General features: G+C 44.9%; 1 protein-coding gene across 1 annotated transcript; it reads right to left on the bottom strand.

Moving 5' to 3' along the window:
• Positions 1 to 6,757: 6,757 nt before the first annotated feature.
• LOC136066174 (uncharacterized) lies at positions 6,758 to 7,807 on the bottom strand. The gene has a single exon (XM_065770057.1). The coding sequence runs from the start codon at positions 7,805 to 7,807 to the stop codon at positions 6,758 to 6,760; it is 1,050 nt and encodes a 349-aa protein (XP_065626129.1).
• Positions 7,808 to 11,054: the final 3,247 nt, after the last annotated feature.

An 11,054-nucleotide genomic window follows, 5' to 3' on the forward strand; every position in this document is an offset into this window, starting at 1 on the left:
GAGCTTTCTACCTAATTCTTCTCAATCTTTAATATTTCAGATGCAACATGGTTGCCTAATTTCACTGTATATGTCCCATCTTGAGTGATGAGTGTGAACTCGTCAGTACTGTTCGTTGGATGGAGATGATCCTTCAGCTTCCACAGATGGTCACCAGTGTGGTGTCTGCCACAACGCCTCCGATGCCAAAGTCAGAATATGAAACTCTCTTAAAAGAAAAGCAATATAAGATGAACAGAAAAGCAAATAAACAATCTCCTTTCTTACTTGTCTTTCCCCTCCTTCGTGGGAGTGTATGGGCTTTATATATGCCCTCATGGTCTCTAGCCGTTGGAGGAGTTATGGAGGTTTTAATGCTCCATTGGGTAACGTTTTGGAGCTGTGTAATGAGGCATCAATGTCTTTAAACGGTTCGTACAGTTGGAAGTGTAACCGTTTAGTTGATTGCATTAAATGGAATGGGTGTCCTCGTCAGTAGCGTTGTCTTCCACGTTGTCTATCCTGAGGGTATTCTCGTCCGTATCAAAGGTCTCGTCCTCATGGGAAGGCTTGATAGTTTTGTCAGTACTTGTCTACCTTGTCATCTGCCCCCGATTCTGTGTTCGTCGTTTTAATGACGATCATAGAATATGAAGGGTTACAGGTTGTAAATGACTCTTGGGGTTCTGCTCCGTATTAAGTGCGAAGTGGCGACGCTTCACAGATCGTGGCCTACGTGGCGCACGCTGATTGATGCAATTAATGCCCAAGGTGATGAGACTATTGGGTTTCCCACCGACCTTTCCGTTTTTCGAGCTTTTCTTTTTAACTTCCTTCTCTCCTCATTTTTCTCCTTCACATTTCAACCATTACTCTTCTTTTAGCTTTTTTCTGCTACTTTTCTTTGGGTTGGTACGCTGGTTAAGCAGAGCTCCCTCAATCCGCCATTGATTAAGGTATGTTTCTCTTTCCCTCTCGTTTTTTCTTTTCTTGGTTTTGCTGTGGTACTGTTCTTGATTTTCTCTTTTCCTGCTTCTTTTTGTTTTTAATTTTCCTGTGATTCAGTTGGGTTGTTTTCCTTTTTTGTGTTTTTGTTGGGTTTTCATGTTTGGTAGTTTTGAGGTTAGAGTTGTTTGTCCCTCGGTTTCTTTTCTTTTTGCGTGCTTAGGGGGGGCTTTAGGCACTTTCTCAGATTTTGGGAATTTTGTCTTTGAGGGTAGTGGCCTTAGTGTGGTATTGACTAAATTATTGCCTTTAATTAGGCAATCAGTTGACTGGTTCAAGGGTCAGGTGAGGAAGGAGAACATTATGTCTGAGGTCAGATCCAGTGATCTCGAGACTGGGTTGTCGTGTAGCGGCAATCCAGTGAAGGGGGATACAGCTGTCTCTTCTCCCCGTGTCGTTAGGGCTTTCTATGCCCTTGAAGAGGTTTGTGGTCTAGATGCCGAGACGGTGAGTAGGTTTAGGGATAGGTTTCAGTTTCCAGAAAGGGTTCGTGTTCGTCGGCCTAATGACAAGGATAGGGCTTGTCATTTCTTCGCGGGTGAGGTGTGCTTTTATGAGGCTGCCTTTACCTGTGGACTCAGATTCCCCGTCCACCCTTTCTTTATGGAACTCCTGAGCCATTTTGGGATTGCCCCTGGGCAGTTAATGCCTAATTCCTAGAGAATAGTAGTCAACTGTATGGAGATATGGTTGGCTGCTAATGGAGATATGATTAAGGTGGGTGAACTCGTCCACCTTTATCGTTTAAAAGAATCAAAAGAGTATGGGTATTATGAGCTGGTTCCTTGGGAGAAAAGGACCAGGATTATTAGAGGGCTGCCTTCGTCCTTCAGATATTGGAAGTCAAGATTTTTCTTTGTGTCCGGGGATGACTTTGAGACTCCCTCCAGTCAGGAATGGGGTGACATTCCAAGGTTGCTTCGTCGGTGGGGAACCCCGACCTTAGGTGCGTCAGTTTCCCTCCTTGTCATTTTAGTTTTGTTGTATTCATTTGCTTGTGGTCGTCACAATTTTTTGTTATCCTCCTTTTTGCAGTGAAGAGATAGCCTAAGCTCAAGAGCAGGTATAAGGAATGCGTTGAGCAAGCAATTGAATACGCCAGACAATTGAAAATTGGGACGACTTGGTAGACCCGAGGACGTTAGCCTTTTACAATCTCGGTCCAGATCCTTCCTCTTTCGTTTTGCGAAACATGGAAATCGAAGGAAAAAAAAAGTAAGTGTTGAATTCGTCAGTGTTTTTTTATTTATTTTATTTATTTATTTATTTTTATGTTGCTCTTTTCTGGCAGAGATGACGACGAAGTTTAACAAGGACCTTTACGCCAAGATGAGGTCGAAGAAAGATGAGCCGCTGTCTAACCTCGGCAAGAAGACAGTGCGTGTTACCGGGAGGGGTACCCTCGTTGCTCCAATTGCTTCCGTCCTCCCGATCGTCTCCGTGGGGGAGACGACGAGGACAGCTTCTCCAACTATGTCACTGGAAGAGATAGGTGGCACTCCCGTCTCGAAAATGCCACGTCTTTCTGAAAAAGGGAAAGAGAAGGAGAAGGCTGACTCTCGTCCATCTACCATCTGGAACGATGAGAAAATGGCAATGGATCAAGCCCATGAGGTAGTAACTGCTGCCGATTTAAAGGCCTTGTCCGGTGTCCCCCTCAATGGGGTAGCTGCTGGCCACGTCCATAAGATCATTCAGGTACTTCTTCCTCAATTTTTTTTTTTTGAATGCCTCTAACTCTCTTTTAGGTGCTGGGGGAGAGTCTTCATCTTTCTTCTGAGTATCTTACTCAGGAGGCAAAGGTGGCGTCTTTGACTTCTAGGGTGAGGCGTTAGAGGCGGAAAATTCAGGCTTGAAGAAGGATCTTATCGAATCCATGGGAACAGCGAATACCTTGAGAGAGCAAGCAAAGAAACTTACAGACGTTCTTAGGGTGGAGCGTCAGTTGAACATTGAGAAGGACGAGCAGATTGTAGCAGCCAAGGAGAGCCTCAAGACCATTGCAGCTAGATCAGTAGCAGCCTTCCAGACCACTGACGAGTACAACACCGTGCTCTTCAGTTGGTATTTCAAGGGTTTCGAGCTTCTGAGGAGATACCTCGTCAAGCACCCTTCCAGAGTAAACATGGAGGTGCTTGATCTGGAAGAGGTGGATCAAGAAATGGCGGCTGACGAGGCTGTTCAATCGTCTACCACTGAGGCTGTGGCTCTAGCTGACACTCCTGATGACGCCACTCGTACCGAGGATGCCCCTGCCGGCGACGCGTCTGGACGAGTTTGACACTTAGCAGAAAAAATTTCTTTCTTTTTGTGGTGCCCGTCATGTTTTGGGCTAAAAAAAAAAAAAAAAAAAAACATTTAGATAAACGACTTGTTAAAATAAAATTTTGAGGACAACATTTTTAGCCTAGCGTTTATGGGCTTTTAGTTGTAGAAACAGTGGCAATTGGCCTGCTAGCCTCTGGTTTTTAATTTTATTTTTTTGGTACTTACTTGTATTCGTGATTGCACGTCCTTCTTCTTTTTTGTTTGATGCATGTTTGCCGTGTTTGTCATCTTGGTGGCACCTTATATTTGTTTGGTTGCCGTTAGTAGCGTCAAGAGGGAGATTATTTGGCCCATTTGGCGCCTATATATTTGTTAGTAACTTGTATCCGTCTAGGCGGAACTTTATTACTTAGCCATTTTTGGCTTTTTATTCACTAAGTGATCTTCGTCAGTAACTTACATCCGTCTAGGCGGAATCTTGTTACTTAGCCGTTTTTGGCTTTTTAATCACTCTTAGTGATCTTCGTCAGTAACTTACATCCGTCTAGGCGGAATCTTGTTACTTAGCCATTTTTGGCTTTTTAATCACTCTTAGTGATCTTCGTCGGTAACTTACATCCGTCTAGGCGAAATCTTGTTACTTAGCCATTTTTGGCTTTTTAATCACTCTTAGTGATCTTCGTTGGTAACTTACATCCGTCTAGGCGGAATCTTGTTACTTAGCCATTTTTGGCTTTCGTTAGTTTCTCCAGGCCTGTTTATACACAAATATTGGCTGAATAATTCATTTATTGATCGTAAATGACGAATACGTCTTTCCATTACATCTACTGATAGTATTTCTTCAAGTGTTCAATGTTCCATGGTCTTGGGAGCCTTTGTCCGTCTAGGGTTTTCAGGTGGTAGCTGCCTTGTCTGGAGTAGTGAGTGACTTTGTATAGCCCCTCCCACGTGGGGCCGAGCTTTCCTTGAGTTGGGTCTTTGGTTGCCTGGGTTACTTTGAGCAGGACGAGGTCCCCTATGTTGAGTCTTCTGAGCTTCACCCTTCTGTTGTAGTAGTCTGTCATTTTTTTTTTTGGTATTCCGTCATCTTGCTGAAGGCTTTGTCTCGTACTTCGTCAAGGCAATCTAGGTCAACTCACAGTAGGTCGTCATTGTCTTCTTTATTGAAAGCTTCTCGTCTGGTGTTGGTTATTCCCACCTCGACAGGGATCATTGCTTCCGTACCGTAGGTAAGTCTGAAGGGGGTCTCTCTTGTTGGGGTCCTAGCTGTGGTTCTGTAGGCCCACAAGACGTTGGGCAGTTCTTCTGGCCAGGCACCTTTCACGTCGTCCAGTTTGGTCTTTATGATCTTGAGCAACGTGCGATTCGTTACTTCCGTCTATCCATTCGCCTGTGGGTGGCCTGGTGACGAGAACTGGTTCTTGATGCCCAAGCCCGAGCAGAAGTCCTTGGAACTCTGGCTATCGAACTGTTGTCCGTTGTCCGATATGATCGTCCGTGGGATCCCGAACCTGCAAACTATATTCTTCCACACGAACCCCTGGATTCTGGCCTTGGTGATGGTTGCCAATGCCTCTGCTTCAACCCATTTAGTGAAATAATCAATAGCAACTAGTAAGAATTTTACCTGACCTTTGCCTTGAGGCAGTGGGCCAACGATGTCGATTCCCCATTGTGCGAATGGCTATGGAGATGTTATCATCGTCAGCTTTTCTGATGGGAGTCGTTGAATGTTCCCGAACCTTTGACATTTGTCACATTTCTTGACGAACCTCGTCACGTCATCTTGCATGGTTGGCCAGAAGTAACCTGCTCGCATAATTTTTCTTACCAAGGATTTTGGGCCTGCATGATCTCCGCAGATCCCTTCATGGACCTCTTTCAGGACGTATTTGGCCTCTCCTTCGTCAACGCACCTCAAGTAGGGCATGGAGAAACCTCTTTTGTATAAGGTATCATTGAGAATTGTGAATCTGGCGGATCTCTTCTTGATCTTCCTAGCTTCATCTGCGTTTTGGGCTAGGTGGCCATCTTGGAGGAAAGACATGATGGGCGTCATCCAGCTACTTGCGTCCTCGACTGCGAATGTTGAAATTTCTTTTATGCTGGGGTTTCTCTGTATCTCCATCATCAAGTCTGTCCTTGATTCTGCCTCTTCCGACGAGGCTATCTTTGAAACTTCGTCTGCAGCCATATTCTGGCTTCTCGGAATTTGGATGAACTCCACTTTTTCGAACTCTTGAGTCAAGCGTTTCGTCAACCTGAGGTATTTCTGCATTCTTTCTTTTTTTGCTTCATACTCTCCTCTGATTTGCCCAATTATTAGCTTTGAGTCGTTCTAGACTAGCAGGTTCCTGACCCCAAGCTCTCTTCCGAGCCTTAAACCTATCAGAATTCCTTCGTACTCAGCTTCATTATTGGTGGCTGGAAATTTCAGCTGGACTCCATATTTCAATGTTTCTCCGTCATGAGTGGTTATGACGACCCCTACTCCCCTTTTTTTTTGGGCTGATGAGCCATCGGTCTGCATCACCCATGTCTCGTCCTTGTTGGCAAGGCTCGGCTCGTCTGGATGGGTAAACTCGACGATGAAGTCAGCCAGAGCTTGTGCTTTGATGGCCGTCCTGGGGTGGTACTCCACGTCGAATTGGCTGAGTTCAATTGCCCATTGGACCATCCTCCCGGCTGCTTCGGGTTTGTTCATAGACTTTTTGATGGGTTGGTCCGTCATCACTAAGATTGGGTTTGCCTGGAAGTATTGCCTGAGCTTGCAAGAGGCTACTATCAATGCAAACGTGATTTTCTCGATCTTTGGGTACCTGAATTTAGCTCCTTGGAAAGCCTGGCTGACGTAATAGACTGGGAGCTGTTTCCTATCTTTTTCTCGTATTAAGGCTACACTAACGGCTGTAGATGAAACTGCCAAGTATAAGTACAAGTTTTCACCTTTTTTGGACGGGCTTAGGAGTGGTGGATTGCTAAGGTAACGCTTGAGCTCTTGGAAGACCGCTTCACATTCGTCGGTCCATTCAAAGGCTTGCTTCAGGGTCTTAAAGAATGGTAAGCATTTGTCCGTTGCTCTAGACACGAATTTGTTAAGAGCTGCAATCTGGCCTATGAGCTTTTGGACTTCCTTAACGGTCCTAGGTGATGCCATATTGAGTATGGCTTGCACCTTCTCAGGATTTGCTTCTATTCCTCTCTGAGACACCATGAATCCGAGGAATTTTTCGAAGGCGACACCAAAAACACACTTACCAGGATTTAGCTTCATTTGGTATTGCTTGAGGGTATCGAATGTCGCCTTAAGGTCGTCCAGATGTGCGAGTTCTTCCTTGCTCTTGACAAGCATATCATCGACGTACACTTCCATATTCCTGCCTATCTACTTAACGAACATTCTATTCACCAACCTCTGATAAGTTGCTCCTGCGTTCTTCAGTCCAAAGGGCATTACCTTATAGCAGTAGAGCCCCTGACTGGTGATGAAGGCGGTTTTATCCTAATCCTCGTAAGCCATTTTTATCTGGTTGTACCTTGAGAATGCATCCATGAATGTCAACAGCTTGTGCCCGGCTGTAGAGTCTACTAGCTGGTCTATTCTGGGAAGAGGGAAACTGTCCTTCGGGCAGGCCTTGTTCAGGTCCGTGAAGTCCACGCACATTCTCCATTTTCCATTTGCTTTCTTTACTAGGATGACGTTTGCCAGCCAGTCTGGATAGTACACCTCCCTGATAAAGCCTGCAGTCAAGAGTTTACTCACCTCGTCAGCAATTGCTTGGTCTCTTTCGGGCGCAAAGGTTCTTCGTCTCTGCTTGATGGGTTTCCTCTCTGGGTCCACATTCAACTTGTGTTGAATAACTTCTGGAGATATGCCTGGCATGTCGTCATGGCTCCAGGCAAAGACGTCTAAGTTCTCCTTGAGAAATTGAATGGGCCTTGTTCTTATCTCAGGACTTAAGGTCGTCCCTATTCTGGTTGTTTTAGTCATTTCCCCTTCGATCAATTCCACTACTTCCAGTGCTTCCACCTTTTCTTCCTCTTTTTCTTCTACTATCCACGTGTGGTTCTCCTTAGCTGCTAAAATAGCTTGATAGCATTCTCGAGCTAGAACTTGGTCTCCTTTAACTTCACCAACACCATCTTCCATTGAAAATTTCACCTTCAAGCAGTAGGTGGATGTGGACGCCTTCCACTTGTTAAGTGCTGGCCTTCTGATGATGACATTATAGGATGAGGGACAGTTTACTACAAAAAAGTCCATCTGACGAGTCAACTGCTTTGGGTACGTTCCCACTGTTACTGTCAGTGTCACTATGCCTCTAGGATACACCCTGTCACCGCTGAAACTGATAAGTGGGGAATCGAATGGATGAAGTCTTCTAGGATCCAGCTTCAATTGTTGAAATGCGGAAAAGTAAATGATATCGACAGAGTTACCGTTGTCCACGAGGATCCTTTTGGTGTTGAACCCTTCTATGGTGAGCATTATGACCAAGGGGTCATTGTGAGGTTGTTTCACTCCTCTGGAGTCACTCTTGTTGAAGGTCATATCCTAATCAGTTCGTCTGTGCTTTGGCAGGGGTGTCATATGGACGCTATTTACTTGTCGTTGATGTGTTTTCTTAAGTGACTTGAATGAGCCCCAGGTGGTAGGCTCCCCTGCGATCGTCTGTATCTCCCCGATCACATTTTGAGGAGGTTGGGATTGACGGCCGTCGTTCTTGGATGAGGACTCATGTTGGCCTTTGTTTTCATCTTGGAATTTATTGTGTTCCCCTTTCTTTACGAATTTCTGCAGCTTCCCCCTTTGTATCAATTCTTCTATTTGCTCTTTGAGATTCCTACAATCTTCGGTGTAATGGCCATGATCTTTGTGAAATCGGCAGTAGTTACTCTTGTCGCGGACGTTAGGAGATGAGTGCAGTGGTCGTGGCCACTTAAGGTAGTGCTCGTCTTTAATCTGTGCTAAAATTTTGTCAACAGGCATAACGAGAGGGGTGAATTTTACTGTTCATGGATTTTTATCATCTTTCCTTCTGACTCCGTCATTGATTCGACGATCTGGTTGGTCCCGCTTTTGTCTTCTACAATCGTCTTCTCTTTTTCCTTTGTCCCCTGGTCTGTCCCCGTCCTTGATAGCAGCCAACGCGTCCTCAGCGTTCATATACTTCTGCGCCTTAAGGAGCATTTCAGCCATCGTCTTTGGGGGGTTCTTCGCGAGCTAACGAGCTCCCTGGACCTCAACCTTGCCTTGAAGGTCGTCAGCTGCACCATATCATCGGCTTCGTCTACCTCCAGTGTCTCCCTCGTGAAACGTTTTACATATGACCTTAGGGTTTCCTTTTCTCCCTGCCTGATGGTAAGCAAGTGGTCAGCGGTCCTCTTTGGTCATTGTCCCCCAATAAAGTGACGCAGGAAGGCATTGCTCAACTGCTCGAACGTATCGATGGACGATGTTGGCAACTTTGTGATCCATTCTCGGGCAGCTCCCCTGAGTGTAGTTGGGAAGGAATGACACAATATTTCATCTAGGGGCTACTAGAGTCCCAGGGTCGTTTTGAAAGTATTCAGGTGATCTTGGGGGTCCTTCAGTCCATCAAAGGACTCAAGCTGAGGTAACTCAAATTTTGACGGCACTGGACAGTCGAGGACCGCTATTGTGAATGGCGAATCCATCGCCCGGACCATCCAATCCACGCTCCGCTCCATTTTTTCTTTGATGGCATTCCTTAGTTCGTCCATCTCCCTCCTCATCTCCCGAAGAATGTCTAAATTTTGCTCGGCGGGAGTGTTTGGCCTTCGATGGTCACTTCTTCTGTTGCTATCCCCCTCATCTTCCTGATTTCCTTTCGAACGATTTTCCTCTTGCTGAAGCCGTAGCCTCATTTCTTGGTTTTGCCTAGTCAGTTCTTCAACTGTGGCTGTAAGGGCCTGAACTTGCTGAGCTAGGGTTGCAGAATCTTGATTGGACTCCATCCTAAAAAGAATAAGAATAAGGAACCACTATTTCGAGTTTGAACACGAAAATGTCGTTCCCATAGACGGCGCCAAACTGATGAGTGTGAACTCGTCGGTACTGTTCGTTGAATGGAGATGATCCTTCAGCTTCCACAGATGGTCACCGGTGTGGTGCCTGCCACAACGCCTCCGATGCCAAAGTCAGAATATGAAACTCTCTTAAAAGAAAAGCAATATAAGATGAACAGAAAAGCAAATAAACAATCTCCTTTCTTACTTGTCTCTCCCTTCCTTCGTAGGAGTGTATGGGCTTTATATATGCCCTCATGGTCTCTAGCCGTTGGAGGAGTTATGGAGGTCTTAATGCTCCATTGGGTAACGTTTTAGGGCTGTGTAATGAGGCATCAATGACTTCAAACGGTTCGTACAGTTGGAAGTGTAACCATTTAGTTGATTGCATTAAATGGAATGGGTGTCCGTCAGTAGTGTTGCCTTCCACGTTGTCTATCCTGAGGGTATTCTCGTCCATATCGAAGGTCTCGTCCTCATGGGAAGGCTTGATAGTTTCGTCAGTACTTGTCTACCTCGTCATTGAGTATGAAGCCACATTACTAAGTCTTGAATGTGCCTATGACTCAAAGGAATTCTTAAAATTGCCTCCGCATCTTCTTTATGAAAATTTAGCAATACACTCTCTCTATCCTAGCACCTCAAGAAAGGGTCAATGAGATCTGATACCCTCCATTCCCATTGTTCCATAGTTGGTGGAAAAGAATCATACGTGAAGGGTGGTTAGGAATCCATTTGTCCAGCAAAGGACATATGGAAGCTCCATCACCCACCCTCCAACAAATACCTTTTTTCAGGACAGGTTGGCTAGCCAAAATTCTCTTCCACACATATGAGTTGTTAGGTGAATCAGCAACATCCAAAAAAGAGCAACGCGGGAAGTATCATGCTTTAAAGCATCTATAGACAAGCGACTCTTGGTTATGCAAGAACCTCCACCCTTGTTTGGCTAGCATAACAAGATTAAATGGTTGCAAGTCTCTAAACCCCATGCCTCCCACCCTTTTGGCTTGAGTTAACACACTCCAGTTCTTCCAACGAATCTCTCTCCACTCCAATCTGCCCCCACTAGAACTTTGCACATAATGCATTAAGCTCATCACATAGTTTTGTTGGCAATAGAAAGACCCCCATTGTGTAAGTGGGGATTGACTGAGTTACCGCTTTGATCAATACTTCTTTTTCGGCCCTAGAGAGTAGCTTGCCCTTCCATCCTTGTAGTTTTTTTAACACCCTATCTTTTAAATAAGAGAAGGATTGGTATTTTGCTCTATCAATCAAAGTGGGCAAACCCAAATATTTTTCAAAGCGCTCCACCTCTTTGACCCTAAAAGTCTCTTTAGTCCATTCCTTCATTTTCCTTGGAGTGTTATTGCTAAAAAACACCGATGACTTTTCCATATTAATGCATTGGCCCAAGGCATTTGCATATCCCATCAGTACCTCATTTATCACTTGCACTTCATTTTTTGATGCTTTGCAAAATAGTAATTAGTCGTCAGCAAAATGCAAATGGGAGATTGAGGTGCTCTCCTACATATAGAGATTCCATGGATTTTTCCATCATGTTCAGCTTTTGCAAGTAGAGATGTGAAACCTTCCGCACATAAAAGAAACAAATAAGGTGTTAGAGGGTCCCCTTGACGGAGACCTCTAGAGGGATTAATCATGCCAAAAGGTTTGCCATTAATCAGAACAGAAAAGGAAGATGAGGAGACACAAGTCATCACCCAGTCAATCCAAATAGTTGGGAAGCCCATTTTAAACAT

The sequence above is a fragment of the Quercus suber genome, unplaced genomic scaffold (genome assembly GCF_002906115.3).
Source record: "Quercus suber isolate HL8 unplaced genomic scaffold, Cork oak 2.0 scaffold_28, whole genome shotgun sequence".
Taxonomy (NCBI): Eukaryota; Viridiplantae; Streptophyta; class Magnoliopsida; order Fagales; family Fagaceae; genus Quercus; species Quercus suber.

What these genes read in the sequence shown, in the direction of transcription:
- LOC136066174 (XM_065770057.1), bottom strand. Translation starts at nt 7,807, where the DNA reads ATGACCTTCAACAAGAGTGACTCCAGAGGAGTGAAACAACCTCACAAT.